Raw genomic sequence first — 23,468 nt, 5'->3', positions numbered from 1 at the left:
GTACTCTGTGTCCCCATGGGGACGGTGCATGGAGCGCTTGTTTCACAGACGCTGTAGCAGCTGCTGGTTTTGTGACGACCGGGACTTCCGCGCCGACCGCGCCTGTTTGTCGGCCGCGGTATTAAATTTAGTCCCCGGCTTCATTGCGGCCTAGTACCATAACTCCCGCCCCCGGGCCTGCCAGTCAGGGGTAAGGGCGGGAAGGTCGACCTGACGTCGGCAGTGAGGGCTGGAGCATACTTTAGGTTTCCTCCCCCCCCCCTCACTGATCACTGTAGGGCCCCAGATTCCCGCACTTTAATAGTCGCCGCCCACGGCTCCCTCCTCCCCTGAGAGCTCCGGCAGCCATTTTTATACAACATTCTGCCGGTGGAGGATTTCAGGAACGAGCTGGGAGACCTAAGGCAGGGAATCTGGTGGACACACACTCCGCTTTGGGCGGTCGGTAAGCCACACCGGTCACCCGGTGCTGGTCCCCCTAGGGTGCCGGAGTGTATATAGATATAGATATAGATATAGATATAGATATAGATATATATATCTCTATCTCTATATCTATATATATATATATATATATCTCTATATCTATCTATCTATATATATATATTATTATATTATATATATATATATATATATATATATATATATATATATATATATTATTATATTATATATATATATATATATATATATATATATATATATATATATATATATATATATATATATATATATATATATATATTATTATATTGTATATGTATATATATATATATATATATATATATATATATATATATATATATATATATATATATATATATATATATATATATATATATATATATATATATATATATATATATATATATATATATATATATATATGAAGAAAAAACAAAAAGCCAGCACCAAATGTGCACTGCGGCACTAAACATTCCAAACTGTACTTATTTTAAAAATTTTGAGATTTTTGGCAAAAAATTGCAATTTCTTGAGCTGCTTCGCCACGTCACGGCAAATCTCATTTGAAGCAGTCCTACACTAAAATATTTTTATAAAATGTGCCATACGGCCTCACATATGAATAGTAGAACTGCTCTTAGCAGCACTCACCTGGTCTATTTCAATCCCGTACCCATGACTGAGTCATGGCTGTGGGCGGGACAGGTCCAAGCAAATGCTGCATGAAGTAAATAGCCTGTGGACAAAGCCTGATGACTTAATGTGAACAGTCACCAACCGCCAAAATCCAGACAGATGGAATACATCCCAAATTGGGGTGCATAGCAAGGTGGAGGTCAACCACCGACCAATTCAATGAAGAAAAAACAAAAAGCCAGCACCAAATGTGCACTGCGGCACTAAACATTCCAAACTGTACTTATTTTAAAAATTTTGAGATTTTTGGCAAAAAATTGCAATTTCTTGAGCTGCTTCGCCACGTCACGGCAAATCTCATTTGAAGCAGTCCTACACTAAAATATTTTTATAAAATGTGCCATACGGCCTCACATATGAATAGTAGAACTGCTCTTAGCAGCACTCACCTGGTCTATTTCAATCCCGTACCCATGACTGAGTCATGGCTGTGGGCGGGACAGGTCCAAGCAAATGCTGCATGAAGTAAATAGCCTGTGGACAAAGCCTGATGACTTAATGTGAACAGTCACCAACCGCCAAAATCCAGACAGATGGAATACATCCCAAATTGGGGTGCATAGCAAGGTGGAGGTCAACCACCGACCAATTCAATGAAGAAAAAACAAAAAGCCAGCACCAAATGTGCACTGCGGCACTAAACATTCCAAACTGTACTTATTTTAAAAATTTTGAGATTTTTGGCAAAAAATTGCAATTTCTTGAGCTGCTTCGCCACGTCACGGCAAATCTCATTTGAAGCAGTCCTACACTAAAATATTTTTATAAAATGTGCCATACGGCCTCACATATGAATAGTAGAACTGCTCTTAGCAGCACTCACCTGGTCTATTTCAATCCCGTACCCATGACTGAGTCATGGCTGTGGGCGGGACAGGTCCAAGCAAATGCTGCATGAAGTAAATAGCCTGTGGACAAAGCCTGATGACTTAATGTGAACAGTCACCAACCGCCAAAATCCAGACAGATGGAATACATCCCAAATTGGGGTGCATAGCAAGGTGGAGGTCAACCACCGACCAATTCAATGAAGAAAAAACAAAAAGCCAGCACCAAATGTGCACTGCGGCACTAAACATTCCAAACTGTACTTATTTTAAAAATTTTGAGATTTTTGGCAAAAAATTGCAATTTCTTGAGCTGCTTCGCCACGTCACGGCAAATCTCATTTGAAGCAGTCCTACACTAAAATATTTTTATAAAATGTGCCATACGGCCTCACATATGAATAGTAGAACTGCTCTTAGCAGCACTCACCTGGTCTATTTCAATCCCGTACCCATGACTGAGTCATGGCTGTGGGCGGGACAGGTCCAAGCAAATGCTGCATGAAGTAAATAGCCTGTGGACAAAGCCTGATGACTTAATGTGAACAGTCACCAACCGCCAAAATCCAGACAGATGGAATACATCCCAAATTGGGGTGCATAGCAAGGTGGAGGTCAACCACCGACCAATTCAATGAAGAAAAAACAAAAAGCCAGCACCAAATGTGCACTGCGGCACTAAACATTCCAAACTGTACTTATTTTAAAAATTTTGAGATTTTTGGCAAAAAATTGCAATTTCTTGAGCTGCTTCGCCACGTCACGGCAAATCTCATTTGAAGCAGTCCTACACTAAAATATTTTTATAAAATGTGCCATACGGCCTCACATATGAATAGTAGAACTGCTCTTAGCAGCACTCACCTGGTCTATTTCAATCCCGTACCCATGACTGAGTCATGGCTGTGGGCGGGACAGGTCCAAGCAAATGCTGCATGAAGTAAATAGCCTGTGGACAAAGCCTGATGACTTAATGTGAACAGTCACCAACCGCCAAAATCCAGACAGATGGAATACATCCCAAATTGGGGTGCATAGCAAGGTGGAGGTCAACCACCGACCAATTCAATGAAGAAAAAACAAAAAGCCAGCACCAAATGTGCACTGCGGCACTAAACATTCCAAACTGTACTTATTTTAAAAATTTTGAGATTTTTGGCAAAAAATTGCAATTTCTTGAGCTGCTTCGCCACGTCACGGCAAATCTCATTTGAAGCAGTCCTACACTAAAATATTTTTATAAAATGTGCCATACGGCCTCACATATGAATAGTAGAACTGCTCTTAGCAGCACTCACCTGGTCTATTTCAATCCCGTACCCATGACTGAGTCATGGCTGTGGGCGGGACAGGTCCAAGCAAATGCTGCATGAAGTAAATAGCCTGTGGACAAAGCCTGATGACTTAATGTGAACAGTCACCAACCGCCAAAATCCAGACAGATGGAATACATCCCAAATTGGGGTGCATAGCAAGGTGGAGGTCAACCACCGACCAATTCAATGAAGAAAAAACAAAAAGCCAGCACCAAATGTGCACTGCGGCACTAAACATTCCAAACTGTACTTATTTTAAAAATTTTGAGATTTTTGGCAAAAAATTGCAATTTCTTGAGCTGCTTCGCCACGTCACGGCAAATCTCATTTGAAGCAGTCCTACACTAAAATATTTTTATAAAATGTGCCATACGGCCTCACATATGAATAGTAGAACTGCTCTTAGCAGCACTCACCTGGTCTATTTCAATCCCGTACCCATGACTGAGTCATGGCTGTGGGCGGGACAGGTCCAAGCAAATGCTGCATGAAGTAAATAGCCTGTGGACAAAGCCTGATGACTTAATGTGAACAGTCACCAACCGCCAAAATCCAGACAGATGGAATACATCCCAAATTGGGGTGCATAGCAAGGTGGAGGTCAACCACCGACCAATTCAATGAAGAAAAAACAAAAAGCCAGCACCAAATGTGCACTGCGGCACTAAACATTCCAAACTGTACTTATTTTAAAAATTTTGAGATTTTTGGCAAAAAATTGCAATTTCTTGAGCTGCTTCGCCACGTCACGGCAAATCTCATTTGAAGCAGTCCTACACTAAAATATTTTTATAAAATGTGCCATACGGCCTCACATATGAATAGTAGAACTGCTCTTAGCAGCACTCACCTGGTCTATTTCAATCCCGTACCCATGACTGAGTCATGGCTGTGGGCGGGACAGGTCCAAGCAAATGCTGCATGAAGTAAATAGCCTGTGGACAAAGCCTGATGACTTAATGTGAACAGTCACCAACCGCCAAAATCCAGACAGATGGAATACATCCCAAATTGGGGTGCATAGCAAGGTGGAGGTCAACCACCGACCAATTCAATGAAGAAAAAACAAAAAGCCAGCACCAAATGTGCACTGCGGCACTAAACATTCCAAACTGTACTTATTTTAAAAATTTTGAGATTTTTGGCAAAAAATTGCAATTTCTTGAGCTGCTTCGCCACGTCACGGCAAATCTCATTTGAAGCAGTCCTACACTAAAATATTTTTATAAAATGTGCCATACGGCCTCACATATGAATAGTAGAACTGCTCTTAGCAGCACTCACCTGGTCTATTTCAATCCCGTACCCATGACTGAGTCATGGCTGTGGGCGGGACAGGTCCAAGCAAATGCTGCATGAAGTAAATAGCCTGTGGACAAAGCCTGATGACTTAATGTGAACAGTCACCAACCGCCAAAATCCAGACAGATGGAATACATCCCAAATTGGGGTGCATAGCAAGGTGGAGGTCAACCACCGACCAATTCAATGAAGAAAAAACAAAAAGCCAGCACCAAATGTGCACTGCGGCACTAAACATTCCAAACTGTACTTATTTTAAAAATTTTGAGATTTTTGGCAAAAAATTGCAATTTCTTGAGCTGCTTCGCCACGTCACGGCAAATCTCATTTGAAGCAGTCCTACACTAAAATATTTTTATAAAATGTGCCATACGGCCTCACATATGAATAGTAGAACTGCTCTTAGCAGCACTCACCTGGTCTATTTCAATCCCGTACCCATGACTGAGTCATGGCTGTGGGCGGGACAGGTCCAAGCAAATGCTGCATGAAGTAAATAGCCTGTGGACAAAGCCTGATGACTTAATGTGAACAGTCACCAACCGCCAAAATCCAGACAGATGGAATACATCCCAAATTGGGGTGCATAGCAAGGTGGAGGTCAACCACCGACCAATTCAATGAAGAAAAAACAAAAAGCCAGCACCAAATGTGCACTGCGGCACTAAACATTCCAAACTGTACTTATTTTAAAAATTTTGAGATTTTTGGCAAAAAATTGCAATTTCTTGAGCTGCTTCGCCACGTCACGGCAAATCTCATTTGAAGCAGTCCTACACTAAAATATTTTTATAAAATGTGCCATACGGCCTCACATATGAATAGTAGAACTGCTCTTAGCAGCACTCACCTGGTCTATTTCAATCCCGTACCCATGACTGAGTCATGGCTGTGGGCGGGACAGGTCCAAGCAAATGCTGCATGAAGTAAATAGCCTGTGGACAAAGCCTGATGACTTAATGTGAACAGTCACCAACCGCCAAAATCCAGACAGATGGAATACATCCCAAATTGGGGTGCATAGCAAGGTGGAGGTCAACCACCGACCAATTCAATGAAGAAAAAACAAAAAGCCAGCACCAAATGTGCACTGCGGCACTAAACATTCCAAACTGTACTTATTTTAAAAATTTTGAGATTTTTGGCAAAAAATTGCAATTTCTTGAGCTGCTTCGCCACGTCACGGCAAATCTCATTTGAAGCAGTCCTACACTAAAATATTTTTATAAAATGTGCCATACGGCCTCACATATGAATAGTAGAACTGCTCTTAGCAGCACTCACCTGGTCTATTTCAATCCCGTACCCATGACTGAGTCATGGCTGTGGGCGGGACAGGTCCAAGCAAATGCTGCATGAAGTAAATAGCCTGTGGACAAAGCCTGATGACTTAATGTGAACAGTCACCAACCGCCAAAATCCAGACAGATGGAATACATCCCAAATTGGGGTGCATAGCAAGGTGGAGGTCAACCACCGACCAATTCAATGAAGAAAAAACAAAAAGCCAGCACCAAATGTGCACTGCGGCACTAAACATTCCAAACTGTACTTATTTTAAAAATTTTGAGATTTTTGGCAAAAAATTGCAATTTCTTGAGCTGCTTCGCCACGTCACGGCAAATCTCATTTGAAGCAGTCCTACACTAAAATATTTTTATAAAATGTGCCATACGGCCTCACATATGAATAGTAGAACTGCTCTTAGCAGCACTCACCTGGTCTATTTCAATCCCGTACCCATGACTGAGTCATGGCTGTGGGCGGGACAGGTCCAAGCAAATGCTGCATGAAGTAAATAGCCTGTGGACAAAGCCTGATGACTTAATGTGAACAGTCACCAACCGCCAAAATCCAGACAGATGGAATACATCCCAAATTGGGGTGCATAGCAAGGTGGAGGTCAACCACCGACCAATTCAATGAAGAAAAAACAAAAAGCCAGCACCAAATGTGCACTGCGGCACTAAACATTCCAAACTGTACTTATTTTAAAAATTTTGAGATTTTTGGCAAAAAATTGCAATTTCTTGAGCTGCTTCGCCACGTCACGGCAAATCTCATTTGAAGCAGTCCTACACTAAAATATTTTTATAAAATGTGCCATACGGCCTCACATATGAATAGTAGAACTGCTCTTAGCAGCACTCACCTGGTCTATTTCAATCCCGTACCCATGACTGAGTCATGGCTGTGGGCGGGACAGGTCCAAGCAAATGCTGCATGAAGTAAATAGCCTGTGGACAAAGCCTGATGACTTAATGTGAACAGTCACCAACCGCCAAAATCCAGACAGATGGAATACATCCCAAATTGGGGTGCATAGCAAGGTGGAGGTCAACCACCGACCAATTCAATGAAGAAAAAACAAAAAGCCAGCACCAAATGTGCACTGCGGCACTAAACATTCCAAACTGTACTTATTTTAAAAATTTTGAGATTTTTGGCAAAAAATTGCAATTTCTTGAGCTGCTTCGCCACGTCACGGCAAATCTCATTTGAAGCAGTCCTACACTAAAATATTTTTATAAAATGTGCCATACGGCCTCACATATGAATAGTAGAACTGCTCTTAGCAGCACTCACCTGGTCTATTTCAATCCCGTACCCATGACTGAGTCATGGCTGTGGGCGGGACAGGTCCAAGCAAATGCTGCATGAAGTAAATAGCCTGTGGACAAAGCCTGATGACTTAATGTGAACAGTCACCAACCGCCAAAATCCAGACAGATGGAATACATCCCAAATTGGGGTGCATAGCAAGGTGGAGGTCAACCACCGACCAATTCCATATATATATATATATATTATATATTATATATATATATATATATATATATATATATATATATATATATATATATATAATTTGTATATATTTTCTCTGTTCGGCCGGTTTGTTTGCTTGGCTCTATACCCTCAGTGATTACTCTCCTAGGAGACAACAGCATGTCGTCCACAAGGAGCAAGGGCGCTAAGGCAAAGGGTTGTTTTTTTTTTTTTTTTTTTTTTTTTTTTGCAACCTGTACCTCTTGTGGGGCTATGTTACCTGCGGGTTCCACCTACCCTCACTGTGAGCAATGCTCGACCCCTTTTGCACTTGCTCAGCCGGATCCTCGGTCACTAGTGGGCCCCTCGGCTCAGGCAGACCCTCCTGCTTCCCCTGTCCAGGCGGCAGGGACAGAGTTTGCAGTTTTTTGCTGAGAAACTCTGAGTCGCTTTCACAATCCATGGCTCAGTCTATGGACAAATGGTCTGCCAAGCTACTAGAAGCCTTGCAGTCCAGACCGGTCCTTACACAGGCCCCGGGCACTGTTGGATCATCGCCTCCAGGCCCCTCTCGGTCTGCGCCGCAGCGTGCTCCCGGGGTGGCCCCTAGGTCTCACGTGGAGGACTCCTGCACGGACCACAGTCCCAGACCGGCTAAGCGGGCTCGCTGGGAATCTTCCCCGACTTCATCACACTGTTCGGGGTCTCAGCTTGAGGACTCTCTGGAGGATGAGGCGGACGTCGCAGCTCAGGGCTCTGACCCTGACGTTGCTCTCAATCTTGATACACCTGAAGGGGACGCCATAGTAAATGACCTTATATCGTCCATCAACCAGGTGCTGGATCTCTCTCCCCCAACTCCACCTATAGAGGAGTCGGCTTCGCAGCAGGAGAAACACCAGTTTAGGTTTCCCAAACGTACACGGAGTGAGTTTTTCGATCACTCCAACTTCAGAGATGCTGTCCAGAAGCACAGAGCATTTCCGGACAAGCGCTTTACTAAGCGCCTTAATGACACACGTTACCCCTTCCCCTCTGACGTAGTTAAGGGTTGGGCTCAATGTCCCAAGGTGGATCCTCCAGTCTCTAGACTGGCGGCTAGATCTGTAGTATCAGTTGCAGATGGCTCATCGCTCAAGGATGCCACTGACAGGCAGATAGAGCTCCTGGTGAAATCCATCTATGAAGCCACAGGTGCGTCTTTTGCCCCGGCCTTTGCAGCCGCGTGGGCACTCCAAGCTATCTCAGCTTGTCTGTCTGAGATTAATGCGGTCACACGTACCTCTGCTCCGCAAGTTGCGTCTTTGACTTCTCAGGCGTCGGCTTTTTCGTCCTACGCCATGAACGCCGTCCTGGACTCTGCTAGCCGTAGAGCGGTAGCATCCGCTAATTCGGTGGTAGTCCGCAGAGCCATGTGGCTACGCGAATTGAAGGCAGACTCTGCTTCCAAGAAGTTCTTAACCGGTTTGCCGTTTTCTGGCGACCGATTGTTTGGCGAATGATTGGATGAAATTATTAAGGAATCCAAGGGAAAGGACTCGTCCTTACCCCAGTCCAAACCGAAGAGACCTCAGCAACGGAAATGCAACCGAGGTTTCGGTCCTTTCGGCCCTCAGCCAAGTCCCAATCCTCCTCGTCCAACAGGCCAGAGAAGGGCCAGAGGAACTCTTATGCGTGGCGGTCTAAGTCACGCCCCCAAAAAACCGCCGGAGGCACTGCCTCCAAGGCGGCCTCCTCATGACTCTCGGCATCCCCTAGCCGCATCCTCGGTCGGTGGCAGGCTCTCCCGCTTTTGCGACGCCTGGTGGCCACATGTCCAAGACCGATGGGTGAGAGACATTCTGTCTCACGGTTACAGGATAGAGCTCAGCTCTCGTCCTCCGACTCGTTTCTTCAGAACATCTCCGCCCCCATCTCGGGCCGGCGCACTTTTTCAGGCTGTGGGCGTTCTGAAGTCAGAAGGAGTGGTGATTCCCGTTCCCCCTCAGGAACATGGTCACGGCTTCTACGCCAACTTGTTCGTGGTGCCAAAGAAGGACGGATCATTCCGTCCCGTTCTGGACCTCAAACTGCTCAACAGGCATGTGAGCACCAGAAGGTTTCGAATGGAATCTCTCCGCTCGGTCATCGCTTTGATGTCACAAGGAGACTTCCTAGCATCAATCGACATCAAGGATGCTTATCTCCATGTGCCGATCGCACCCGAGCATCAACGCTTCCTGCGTTTCGCCATCGGGAACGAACACCTTCAGTTCGTGGCACTGACTTTCGGCCTGGCGACAGCCCCACGGGTCTTCACCAAGGTCATGGCATCCGTTGTGGCGGTCCTACACTCTCAGGGCCACTCGCTGATCCCTTACTTAGACGATCTCCTAGTCAGGGCACCTTCCCGGGTGGCGTGTCAACACAGCCTGACCGTCGCTCTGGAGACTCTCCAGCAGTTCGGGTGGCTTATCAACTTCCCAAAGTCCAAGTTGACACCGACCCAATCACTGACTTACCTCGGGATGGAGTTTCATACTCACTCAGCGGTAGTCAAGCTACCGCTGGACAAACAGCTTTCTCTGCAGACAGGGGTGCAATCTCTTCTTCGGGGTCAGTCACACCCCTTGAGGCGCCTCATGCACTTCCTGGGGAAGATGGTGGCAGCAATGGAGGCAGTGCCCTTCGCGCAGTTCCATCTGCGCCCATTCCAATGGGACATTCTCCGCAAATGGGACAGGAGGTCGACGTCCCTCGACAGGAACGTCTCTTTCCCTTGCAGCCAAAAAACTCTCTTCAGTGGTGGCTTCTTCCCACTTCTCTATCGCAGGGAAAATCCTTCCTGCCCCCATCCTGGGCTGTGGTCACGACGGACGCGAGCCTGTCAGGGTGGGGAGCGGTTTTTCTCCACCACAGGGCTCAGGGAACCTGGACTCCGATAGTCTTCCCTTCAGATCAATGTTCTGGAGATAAGGGCAGTGTATCTAGCCCTAAAGGCGTTCCATCGGTGGCTGGAGGGCAGGCAGATCCGCATACAGTCGGACAACGCCACGGCGGTCGCGTACATCAACCACCAGGGCGGCACGCGCAGCCGTCAAGCCTTCCAGGAAGTCCGGCGGATTCTGCTGTGGGCGGAGGCCACAGCCTCCACCATCTCCACAGTTCACATCCCGGGCGTAGAAAACTGGGAAGCAGACTTTCTCAGTCGTCAGGGCATGGATGCGGGGGAATGGTCTCTTCACCCAGACGAGTTTCGAGAGGTCTGTCGCCGCTGGGGAACGCCGGACGTCGATCTCATGGCATCACGGCACAACAACAAGGTCCTGACCTTCATGGCACGGTCTCAAGATCACAGAGCTCTGGCGGCGGACGCGTTAGTTCAGGATTGGTCGCAGTTTCGACTCCCTTATGTGTTTCCTCCTCTAGCGATGTTGCGCAGAGTGTTACGCAAGATCAGATCCGACTGTCGCCGCGCCATTCTCGTCGCTCCAGATTGGCCGAGGCGGTCGTGGTACCCGGATCTGTGGCCTCTCACGGTGGGTCAGCCGTGGGCGCTTCCAGACCGCACAGACCTGCTGTCAGGCTCTTCAAAAACCACCTTTCGAGCCGCTGCGGGATGTCTCTTTATCACGTCTTTCGCAGAAGGTGGCATTTCTTGTGGCAATTACCTCACTCCGAAGAGGGTCGGAGCTTGCAGCGCTGTCATGCAAATCCCCTTTCCTGGTTTTTCACCAGGATAAGGTGGTTCTGCGTCCTGTCCCGGAGTTTCTCCCTAAGGTGGTATCTCCTTTTCATCTCAATCAGGATATCTCCTTACCGTCATTTTGCCCTCATCCAGTTCACCAGTGTGAAAAGGATTTGCATTCATTAGATCTAGTGAGAGCACTCCGGCTCTACGTGTCTCGCACGGCGCCCCTGCGACGTTCAGATGCGCTCTTTGTCCTGGTCGCTGGCCAGCGTAAAGGTTCACAGGCTTCCAAGTCAACTTTGGCTCGGTGGATCAAGGAACCAATTCTTGAAGCCTACCGTTCTTCGGGGCTTCCTCTTCCTTCGGGGCTGAAAGCCCATTCTACCAGAGCCGTGGGTGCGTCCTGGGCATTGCGACACCGGGCTACGGCTCAGCAGGTGTGTCAGGCAGCTACCTGGTCTAGTCTGCACACCTTCACAAAACACTATCAAGTGCATACCTATGCTTCTGCAGATGCCAGTCTAGGTAGGCGAGTCCTTCAGGCGGCGGTTGCCCACCTGTAGGAAGGGGTCTTTTTCGGCTCTTTTATTCAGGTATTCTTTTACCCACCCAGGGACTGCTTTTGGACGTCCCAATTGTCTGGGTCTCCCAATGGAGCGACAAAGAAGGGAATTTTGTTTACTTACCGTAAATTCCTTTTCTTCTAGCTCCTATTGGGAGACCCAGCACCCGCCCCTGTGCCCTTCGGGCTGGTTGTTCTTTTGTGTACACATGTTGTTCATGTTGAATTGTTCTTTTGGTTATGGTTTCAGTTCTCCGAACATCCTTCGGATTGAATTTACCCCAGACCAATTTATAAGTTTTCCTCCTTCCTGCTTTTGCACCAAAACTGAGGAGCCCGTGATCCACGGGAGGGTGTATAGGCAGAGGGGAGGGGTTACACTTTTTAGTGTAATACTTTATGTGGCCTCCGGAGGCAGAAGCTATACACCCAATTGTCTGGGTCTCCCAATAGGAGCTAGAAGAAAAGGAATTTACGGTAAGTAAACAAAATTCCCTTCTTTTATATGCTGGTTGTTCTATTTGGTACCGTCTTGTATATTTTTGGTTGGTTGCCTCTTCATTAATGGTGTTTAGAAGAGCTCTTCTACTCTGGATATTGTGTATCTGTTTTCTTTTGACTTCTACATAACTTCCAATTCACTTCCAGATGATTTTTATGTATTTAACCAATATTGTCTTCCTGCAGAGCGGCTATTAATGCCTCAGTGTGTCTATTTGAAGGCTAAAGGGTGTGGGCGAGTTCTTTTCCAGGACATATTCTGTGGTGCATACTTTACTTTTGCCATCTCACAAGAGGGCCATGTTTATGGTTTTGGCCTTTCCAACTATCATCAATTAGGTGAGTTGTTTTTGTCTTACAAGTTACACTGCACAATTGGGCAAGTGAGTATTTTAACCATAGCATTTATTTTATGGAGATTTTGAACTACAAGCTTTACAAAGTTGAATGCTTATTGGATGACACCTCAGGGCATTATAATGGGGTAGGCCTCAAGATGTGCAAAAGTATTGGGCAGACACAAGTAGAAACATCAAGACTGGACCAAGAAATATCTGATCAGTTTTGTTTTTGTTTTTTCTACTGATGAGATGCATGACTTTTTAAGACTGTATGGATGAGCCTGGGGCTAGCTCAGTAATGTGCACAGACCTCCATGTCGATTCGCATGCCAGCTATGAGCTAGTATTTAATAAAGTTGAGCTTGTTTGACCTTTTAAACTTGAGATCATCTCCCAAACCTACTGTTGGCTTTTACAAGACCCGTGGCTCAAGCAGTGGTACAAAGTCTGCATTTCTTTGTCGCTCCATTGGGAGACCCAGACAATTGGGTGTATAGCTTCTGCCTCCGGAGGCCACACAAAGTATTACACTTTAAAAAGTGTAACCCCTCCCTTCTGCCTATACACCCTCCCGTGCATCACGGGCTTTTCAGTTTTATGCTTTGTGTTGAAGGAGGCACACATTCACTCAAGCTCCCATTTTAGTCAGCAGCAGCTGCTGATTGTATCGGATGGAAGAAAAGAGGGCCCCCACAGGGCCCCCGGCATGCTCCCTTCTCACCCCACTGAGTCGGCGGTGCTGTTAAGGTTGAGGTACCCATTGCGGGTACAGAGGCTGGAGCCACATGCCGTTTTCCTTCCCCATCCCTTAGAGGCTCTGGGAGAAGTGGGATCCTATCCGGTCACCATTCACTGGGACCGGGCTCCCTCCGCAGCCCCTGGGGAAATTTGCCGGACAGGAGACTTGGTATCATCAGGGACAAGGCCCTCCATCTAAAGGTACTCTGTGTCCCCTTGGGGAAGGTGCATGGATCGCCTGTGTCACAGACGCTGCAGCGGCTGCTGTTTTTTTGTGACGACCGGGACTACCGCGCCGACCGCGCCTGTTTGCCGGCCGCGTTATTAACTTTAGTCCCCGGCTTCATGCGGCCTAGTACCATAACTCCCGCCCCCGGGCCTGCCAGTCAGGGGTAAGGGCGGGACGGTCGACTGGACGTCGGCAGTGAGGGCTGGAGCATACTTAGGTGTTCTCCCCCCTCACTGATCACTGTGGGGCACCAGATTCCCGCACTTTATTAGTCGCCGCCCACGGCTCCCTCCTCCCCTGAGAGCTCCGGCAGCCATTCTTACAATCACTTCTGCCGGTGGAGGATTTCAGAACGAGCTCTGTAGCTCTGGGAGGCCCAAGGCAGGGAATCTGGTGGACACACAACCGCTTTGGCCGGTCGGTAAGCCACACCGGTTACCCGGTGCTGGTCCCCCTGGGGTGCCGAAGTGTGTGTGTGTGTGTATATATATATATATATATATATGTATACATTTTCTCTGTTCGGCCGCACTGTTTTGCTTTTGGCTATATACCCTCAGTGATCACTCTCCGTGGAGACAACAGCATGTCGTCTGCAAAGAGCAAGGGTGCCAAGACACAGGGTTATTTCTTTTTCGCTCTATTGGGAGACCCAGACAATTGGGTGTATAGGCTATGCCTCCGGAGGCCGCACAAAGTACTACACTTAAAAGTGTTAGGCCCCTCCCCTTCTGCCTATACACCCCCCGTGCTCCCACGGGCTGCTCAGTTTTTTGCTTTGTGCGAAGGAGGTCAGACACACACAGCACAGCTCCACAGATTAGTCAGCAGCAGCTGCTGACTATGTCGGATGGAAGAAAAGTGGGCCCATATAGGGCCCCCAGCATGCTCCCTTCTCACCCCACTCTTGTCGGCGGTGTTGTTGAGGTGTCCATTGCGGGTACGGAGGCTGGAGCCCACATGCTGCTTTCCTTCCCCATCCCCCTCTGGGCTCTGGGTGAAGTGGGATCTTACCGGTCTCCAGGCACTGAGACCGTGCTCCATCCACAACTCCTGTGGAGCCTGATGGATAGGAGCCGAGTATCGTTCAGGGACATGGCCCTGCATCTTGGAGGTACTCTGTATCCCTGTGGGGACCGCGCACGGCATCACCTCAGCTTTGCTGGGTGTGCTAGTGCACCGGGGACCGTGGCGCTGACCGGGTCTATATGTGCCATTACACACTCAGCGTCGCTGAGTGTGTTTTATATGTAAGGGCTACCGCACTAACCGCCGCTGCCATGGGACACTGCGGCGCGGCTGGGACTTGTAGTTCGCCGGGGACTTTCACGCCGGCCGCGCTTTTACGGCGGCCGCGTTTATTACTAGAGTCCCCGGCTTCCTTGCGGCCTAGTTTACTTTTCCCCCGCCCTCAGCCCTGACAGGCAGGGGGAAGGGCGGGACGCTGCACGGAGCGAGCAGCTCTGAGGGCTGGAGTATGATTTACATACTCCACCCCCCTCACTGTGTACGGTGTGAGCACCAGTTCGCGCTCTCTCGGCCACGCCCTCATCTCGTCAGGACGCCGCAGCCATTCCTGTCAGCTCCACCGACGCTGCAGAAGAGGGACAAGTCCTGGGAGACCCAGACACGGTCTCTGGTGGCCTCACAACCGCTTTAGGCGGCTGGTAAGCAGCACCTGTTGGTGCTAGCCCCATGGTGCTGTAGTGTATTGGTACATTATTTGTGTATCATATATACTTTACACTGTATGAGCACAGTGCATTCTGGCTATATACCCTTTTGTGTAACTCAAGGAAAACTATAGCATGGCGCCCACAAAAGGCAGGGGTGCCAAAACACAGGCTTATTATGCTGCCTGCGCCGCTTGTAAGACCCCACTACCGGCAGGTTCCACTGACCCTCATTGTGTGCAGTGTTCGACCCCTGTGCCACTTCTTCAGCCGGAGCCTATGCTAAGAGGGGCCCAGGGGGAGACACCTGTTGACACTGTCCAGGTGACGGGGACTGAGTTTGCTAAACTCTCTGAGACTATGGCTAAGATACTAGAAGCCTTGCAGTCCAGGCCGGTATCTCAGCAACGGGACCCTGTTGAATCGTTGTTCCCGGGCCCCCCTCAGTTGGACCAACAATGTCCTCCCGGGGTATCTCCTACATCCCAGGCTGAGGGTTCTGACTTAGACCCCAGCCCCAGATTGACTAAGCGGGCTCACTTAGAATTTCCCTCGACATCATATTGTTTAGGGTCTCAGCGGGGGGAATCTTTGGTTGATGATGTGGAGACAGCTGATCAGGATTCTGATCCTGAGAGCGCTCTCAATCTTAATACTCCAGACGGGGACGCCATAGTGAACGATCTTATTGCGTCCATCCATCAGTTGCTGGATATTTCTCCCTCAGCCCCTCCGGCGGAGGAGTCAGCTTCTCAGCAGGAGAAATTTCGTTTCAGGTTTCCCAAGCGGACACAGAGTATGTTTCTAGACCACTCTGATTTCAGAGAGGCAATCCAGAATCACCATGCTTGTCCAGATAAGCGTTTTTCTAAGCGCCTTAAGGATACACGTTATCCTTTCCCCCCGGACGTGGTTAAAGGTTGGACTCAGTGTCCCAAAGTGGATCCTCCAATCTCCAGACTGGCGGCTAGATCCATACTTGCAGTGGAAGATGGGGCCTCGCTCAAAGATGCCACTGACAGGCAGATGGAGCTCTGGTTGAAATCCATCTATGAAGCTATCGGAGCTTCTTTTGCCCCAGCATTCGCAGCCGTATGGGCGCTGCAAGCTATCTCAGCAGGTCAAGCGCAAATTGAAGCAGCCACTTGCACGGCCGCGCCACAAGTGGCATCCATTACCACCCAGACCTCGGCAATTGCGTCTTACGCTATTAATGCTGTCCTGGACTCTGTGAGCCGTACGGCAGTGGCGACCGCCAATTCGGTGGTACTCCGCAGGGCCTTGTGGCTACGGGAATGGAAGGCAGATTCTGCTTCCAAAAAAGCGCTTAACCAGTTTGCCAATTTCTGGCGACAGGCTGTTTGGCGAGCGTCTGGATGAAATCATCAAACAATCCAAGGGAAAGGATACATCCTTACCCCAGCCCAAACAGAACATTCCCCAACAGAGGAGAGGGCAGGCGAGGTTTCGGTCCTTTCGGGGCGCGGGCAGGTCCCAATTCTCCTCGTCCAAAAGGTCTCAGAAAGAACAAAGGAACTCTGATGCATGGCGGTCTAAGTCACGTCCTAAAAAGAACATTGGAGGCACCGCTAACAAGGCGGCTTCCTCATGACTTTCGACCTCCTCTAGTAGCATCCTCGGTCGGTGGCAGGCTCTCCCGCTTTTGCGACGCCTGGCTGCCACAAATAAAAGACCGCTGGGTGAGAGACATTCTGTCTCACGGTTACAAGATAGAGTTCACCTCTCGTCCCCCGACTCGATTCTTCAGGTCTTCTCCGCCTCCCGAGAGAGCCGAGGCTCTTCTGCAGGCGCTGGGCACTCTGAAGGCAGAAGGAGTGGTGGTCCCTGTTCCTCTTCATCAACAGGGCCACGGTTTTTACTCCAACTTGTTTGTGGTCCCAAAGAAGGACGGGTCTTTCCGTCCTGTCCTAGACCTGAAACTTCTCAACAAACACGTAAAGACCAGGCGGTTCCGGATGGAATCCCTTCGCTCCGTCATCGCCTCAATGTCCCAAGGAGATTTCCTTGCATCGATCGATATCAAAGATGCTTATCTCCACGTTCCGATTGCCCCAGAGCACCAGCGCTTCTTGCGCTTCGCCATAGGAAACGAACACCTGCAGTTCGTGGCACTGCCATTCGGCCTGGCAACAGCCCCACGGGTTTTCACCAAGGTTATGGCTACTGTAGTAGCGGTCCTCCATTCTCAGGGTCACTCGGTGATCCCGTACTTGGACGATCTGTTGATCAAGGCACCCTTTCAAGAGGCATGCCAACACAGCCTCGACGCTACCCTGGAGACTCTCCAGGGTGTCGGGTGGATCATCAATTTTCCAAAGTCAAATCTGACACCGGCCCAATCGCTCACATACCTTGGCATGGAGTTTCATACCCTCTCAGCAATAGTGAAGCTTCCGCTGATCAAGCAGCGGTCACTACAGACAGGGGTACAATCTCTCCTTCAAGGCCAGTCACACCCCTTGAGGCGCCTCATGCACTTCCTGGGGAAGATGGTGGCAGCAATGGAAGCAGTCCCTTTCGCGCAGTTTCACCTGCGTCCTCTTCAATGGGACATCCTACGCAAATGGGACAGGAAGCCGACGTCCCTCGACAGGACCGTCTCCCTCTCTCAGGCGACCAAAGCTTCCCTTCGGTGGTGGCTTCTTCCCACTTCATTGTCGAAGGGGAAATCCTTCCTACCCCCATCCTGGGAGGTGGTCACGACGGACGCGAGTCTGTCAGGGTGGGGAGCGGTTTTTCTCCACCACAGGGCTCCGGGTACGTGGACCCAGCAAGAGTCCTCGCTTCAGATCAATGTTCTGGAAATTCGGGCAGTGTATCTTGCCCTGAAAGCGTTCCAGCAGTGGCTGGAAGGCAAGCAGATCCGAATTCAGTCGGACAATTCCACAGCGGTGGCTTACATCAACCACCAAGGCGGCACACGCAGTCGACAAGCCTTCCAGGAAGTCCGGCGGATTTTGATGTGGGTGGAAGCCACGGCCTCCACCATATCCGCAGTTCACATCCCAGGCGTGGAAAACTGGGAAGCAGACTTTCTCAGTCGCCAGGGCATGGACGCAGGGGAATGGTCCCTTCACCCGGACGTGTTTCAGGAGATCTGTTGCCGCTGGGGGGTGCCGGACGTCGACCTCATGGCGTCCCGGCACAACAACAAGGTACCAACGTTCATGGCACGGTCTCAAGATCCCAGAGCGCTGGCGGCAGACGCCTTAGTTCAGGATTGGTCGCAGTTTCAGCTCCCTTATGTGTTTCCTCCGCTGGCACTGTTGCCCAGAGTGTTACGCAAGATCAGGGCCGACTGCCGCCGCGCCATCCTCGTCGCTCCAGACTGGCCGAGGAGGTCGTGGTACCCGGATCTGTGGCATCTCACGGTCGGCCAACCGTGGGCACTACCAGACCGACCAGACTTGCTGTCTCAATGGCCGTTTTTCAATCTGAATTCTGCGGCCCTCAACCTGACTGTGTGGCCATTGAGTCCTGGATCCTAGCGTCTTCAGGGTTATCTCAAAAAGTCATTGCCACTATGAGACAGGCTAGGAAACCAACGTCCGCCAAGATTTATCACAGGACGTGGAAAATTTTCCTGTTGTGGTGCTCTGCTCAGGGTTTTTCTCCCTGGCCATTTGCATTACCTACTTTTCTGTCCTTCCTTCAATCTGGACTGGAAAAGGGTTTGTCGCTCGGTTCCCTTAAGGGACAAGTTTCAGCGCTCTCTGTGTTTTTCCAGAAGCGCCTAGCTAGACTTCCACAGGTACGCACGTTCCTGCAGGGAGTTTGTCACATCGTTCCACCTTACAAGCGGCCGTTAGAACCCTGGGATCTAAACAGGGTGCTGATGGTTCTTCAGAAACCACCATTCGAGCCAATGAGAGATATCTCTCTCTCACGACTTTCGCAGAAAGTGGTTTTTCTAGTAGCAGTCACTTCTCTTCGGAGAGTGTCTGAGCTAGCAGCGTTGTCGTGCAAAGCCCCTTTTCTGGTTTTTCACCAGGACAAGGTGGTTCTACGTCCGGTTCCGGAATTTCTCCCTAAGGTGGTATCCCCCTTTCATCTCAATCAGGATTTCTTCGGCTCTCCATTGGGAGACCCAGACGATTGGGTGTATAGCTACTGCCTCCGGAGGCCACACAAAGCATTACACTAAAAAGTGTAAGGCCCCTCCCCTTCTGGCTATACACCCCCCGTGGGATCACGGGCTGATCAGTTTTCAAGCTTTGTGCGAAGGAGGTCAGACATCCACGCATAGCTCCACTGTTTTTAGTCAGCAGCAGCTGCTGACTATGTCGGTTGGAAGAAAAGTGGGCCCATATGGGGCCCCCAGCATGCTCCCTTCTCACCCCACTTTTGTCGGGTGTTTGTTAAGGTTGAGGTACCCATTGCGGGTACGGAGGCTGGAGCCCACATGCTGTTTTCCTTCCCCATCCCCCCTCAGGGCTCTGGGCGAAGTGGGATCTTACAGGTCTCCAGGCACTGAGACCGGGCTCCATCCACAGACCCAGAGAACCTGCTGGATATGGAGCTGAGTATCGTCAGGGACAGGCCCTGCTACATTAAGGTACTCTTTGTCCCCGGGCAAGCGCGCACACACACACCAGCATTGCTGGGAGTGTTAGTGCGCCGGGGGCAACAGCGCGGAGCGCTCGTGCTATTATTCACTACAGCTTTGCTGAGTGACTTTATGTATTGAGAACTGCCGCGCCGGCCACTGCTGGGTGTTTTTTACATTGTGGCGCGGCTGGGACTTGTGGTGCGCCGGGGACTTCCGCGCTGGCCGTGCACATGGACGGCCGCGCTTATTACTCGAGTCACCGGCTTTGCGGCCTAGTTTTCGTTTCGTTCCCGCCTCCAGCCCTGCCAGTCAGGGGAGAGGCGGGACGCTGTACAGACAGTCAGCGCCGAGGGCTGGAGTCTGCTTTGCATTCTCCAGCCCCCTTCACTGGACACAGTGGGACGCCAGTTTCCCGCTCTTGTCTGGGGCACGCCCACGGCCCGCCCCTCTTCACAGGACGCCGGCAGCCATTCCTGCACGCAGTCCGAGCTGGGGAACGGAGACATGCTCTGGGCAACCAGTCACAGGGCTCTGGCGACCACACACCCGCGTTATAGGCGGGCGGTAAGCAGCACCTGAAGTGCTGACCCCACTAAATACCGAAGTGTCCATTTGTATTTTATGCTTGTATGCTATACACTGCACTGTAGGTCGCTATCTTTGGCTATATGCCCTCCTAGATGGCGAGATAACAGCAGCAAAAAAGCAAGGGTGCTAAGGCACAGGTTTTCTATGCTGCTTGTATTGCATGTGCTGAAGTGTTCATTTGTACTTATGCTTGTATGCTATACATTGCACTGTACGGTCGCTACTCTTGGCTATATTCTCCTAGAGGGCTGGACAACAGCAGCAAAAAAGCAAGGGTGCCAAGGCACAGGCTTTCTATGCTGCTTGTATTGCATGTGCTGAAGTGTTTATGCTTGTATGCTATACATTGCATAGATGGTTAGAATACAGCAGCAAAAAAGCAACACAGGCTTTCTATGCTGCTTTTACTGCATGTGATACTGTTCCACCGGCAGGTTCCACTGACCCCCATTGTGTGCAATGCTCCCCTGTAGCACTTGGTCAGCCGGGGTCTCTACTAGAGGTGGCCAAAGGAACCACCTGTGAACCCTGTCCAGGGACAGGGACGGAGTTGCAGTTTCGGCCGATAGATTGTCATGGGATAGAGACTTTGCAGTCCAGACAGGCCATGGGCAATCTTGATTAATGCTCCCTGGCCACCCTCATTTGGAACATAATCAGTGCTCCGGGGGGGTCCCAGGCATTCCAGGGTGAAGGCTCTGACACGGACGACAGTCCCAGACAGCCTAAGCTAGCTCGCTGGGTGCGGCACTCGGCTTCATCACTGGTCAGGGTCCCAGCAGGAGGACTCTCTGTATGATGAGGCAGACGTAGCTGATCAGGGCTTTGGTCCTGACACCGCTCTCAATCCGGATACACCGGATGGTGACGCCATAGTGAATGATCTTATAGCGTCCATCAATGGAATGTTGGATATTTCTCCCTCAGCTCCCCCAGTGGAGGAGTCAGCTTCACAGCAGGAGAAATCCTTTTTCAGTATCTCATGCGTATATTGAGTACTTTTCTGGCCACGCTGACTTCAGAGAAGCAGTTCAGAAACACCACGCTTACCAGATAAGCGTTTTCTCCAAACGTATTAAGGATACACGTTATCCCTTCCCCCTGACGTGGTAAAGCGCTGGACCCAGGGTCCAAAGGTGGATCCCCCAATCTCCAGGCTTGCGGCTAGATCCATAGTTGCAGTGGAGATGGGACTTCACTTAAAGATGCCATTGACAGACAGATGGACCTCTGGTTGAAATCTGTCTGTGAAGCTATCAGCGTGTCGGTTGCTCCGGCATTCGCAGCCGTATGGGCACTCTAAGCTATTTCAGCTGGTCTTGCACAGCTGGTCTTGAGCACATGTACATCTGTGCCGCAGGTGGTGTCCTTAACCTCGCAATGTCTGCATTGCGACTTACCCTAGTAATGCTGTCCTGGGGGGACAGTCGAGGTTTCGGTCCTTCCCAGGCTCGGGCAGGTCCCAATTGTCCTCGTCCAAAAGGGCTCAAAAGGCTCAGAGGGGCTCAGATTCCGGCCGGGCTCAATCACGCCCAAGGAAGGCAGCCGGAGGAACCGCTACCAAGGCGGTCTCCTCATGACTTTCAGCTCTCTCTCTCCGCATCCGCGGTTGGTGGCAGACTCTCCCGCTTGGCGACATTTAGCTGCCACAGGTCACAGACCGGTGGGGGAGAGACATTGTGTCTCACGTGTACAGGATAGAGCTCTGTTCTCGTCCTCCGGCTCGATTCTTCAGAACTTCCCCCCCCCCCCCCCCCCACCGAGCCGATGCTCTTCTGCAGGCAGAAGGAGTGGTAATCCCTGTTCCTCTTCAGGAACAAGACACGGTTTTTTCCTCCAATCTGATTGGGGTGCCAAAAAAGGGTGTCTCTTTCCGTTCCGTTCTGGACCTAAAACTGCTCACCAAGCACGTGAAGGCCAGGCGGTTCCGGATGTAACCCTCCGCTTCGTCATTGCCTCAATGTCTCAAGGAGATTTCCTAGCATCAATAGACATCAGGATGCTTATCTCCACGTGCCGATTGCTCCAGAGCACCAGCGTTTGCTACATTTCGTTATTGAAGACGAGCATCTTCAGTTCGTAGCCCTGCCCTTCGGTCTGGCGACAGCCCTACGGGTTTTCACCAAGTTCAGGGCAGCAGTGGGAGCAGTCCTGCACTCTCAGGGTCACTCTGTGATCCTTACTGGGACGATCCACTTGTCAAGGCACCCTCTCAAGAGGCATGCCAACACAGCCTGAACGTGGCGCTGGAGACTCTCCAGAGTTTCGGGTGGATCATCAACTTTTCAAGGTTAAATCGGGCACCGACCCAATCGCTGACATATCTGGGCATGGAGTTTCACACTCCCTCAGCGATAGTGAAGCTTCCGCTGGACAAGCAGCGTTCACTACAGACGGGGGTGCAGTCTCTCCTTCAAGGCCAGTCACACCCCTTAAGTCGCCTCATGCAGAGGCAGTCACTTTCGCGCAGTTTCATCTGCGTCCACTTCAATGGGACATGCTTTGCCAATGGGTTGGGGAGTCGACGTCCCTAGACAGGAACGTCTCCCTTCTCAGACGGTCAAGGACTCTCTTCAGAGGAGTCCATCCTTCAGATCAATGTTCTGGAAATCTGGGCAGTGTATCTTGCCCTGCAAGCCTTCCAGCAGTGGCTGGAAGGAAAACAGATCCGAATTCAGTCGGACAATTCCACAGCGGTGGCATACATCACCCACCAAGGCGGAACACGCATCGCCAAGCCTACCAGGCAATCCGGCGGATTCTGATGTGGGTGGGAGACAGAGCATCCACCATTTCCGCAGTTCACATCCCGGGCGTAGAAAATTGGGAAGCAGACTTCCTCAGTCGCCAGGGCATGGACGCAGGGGAATGGCCTCTGCACCCAGAATGGTGTCAGGAAATCTGTAGCCGCTGGGGGATGCCGGACGTCGACCTAATGGCGTCTCTGCACAACAACAAGGTCCCGATTTTCATGGCGCGGTCTCACGAGCAAAGAGCTCTGGCGGCAGGCGCCCTAGTTCAGGATTGGTCGCAGTTCCAGCTACCCTATGTGTTTCCACCTCTGGCACTGTTGCCCAGAGTGCTACGCAAGCTCAGCTCCGCTTGCCGCCGCGCCATCCTCGTCGTCCCAGACTGGCCGAGGAGGTCGTGGTTCCCGGATCTGTGGCATCTCACGGTCGGCCAACCGTGGGCACTACTCAGACCGGCCAGACTTACTGTCC

The 23,468-nt window shown here is 50.1% G+C and overlaps 1 protein-coding gene across 1 annotated transcript in view; it reads left to right on the top strand.

Moving 5' to 3' along the window:
- RCC1 (regulator of chromosome condensation 1) overlaps positions 1–23,468 on the top strand; it is a 68,828-nt gene that overhangs the window by 30,751 nt on the left and 14,609 nt on the right. Inside the window, exon 7 of the mRNA XM_075335945.1 lies at positions 12,295–12,447. Within this exon, the coding sequence (XP_075192060.1) occupies positions 12,295–12,447 (153 nt within the window). The remainder of the gene's footprint in view (positions 1–12,294; positions 12,448–23,468) is intronic.

The sequence above is a fragment of the Anomaloglossus baeobatrachus genome, chromosome 2 (genome assembly GCF_048569485.1).
Source record: "Anomaloglossus baeobatrachus isolate aAnoBae1 chromosome 2, aAnoBae1.hap1, whole genome shotgun sequence".
NCBI classification, from domain to species: Eukaryota; Metazoa; Chordata; class Amphibia; order Anura; family Aromobatidae; genus Anomaloglossus; species Anomaloglossus baeobatrachus.
Note: the sequence above shows the minus strand (reverse complement) of the source record. Positions and strands in the feature narration are given on the sequence as shown.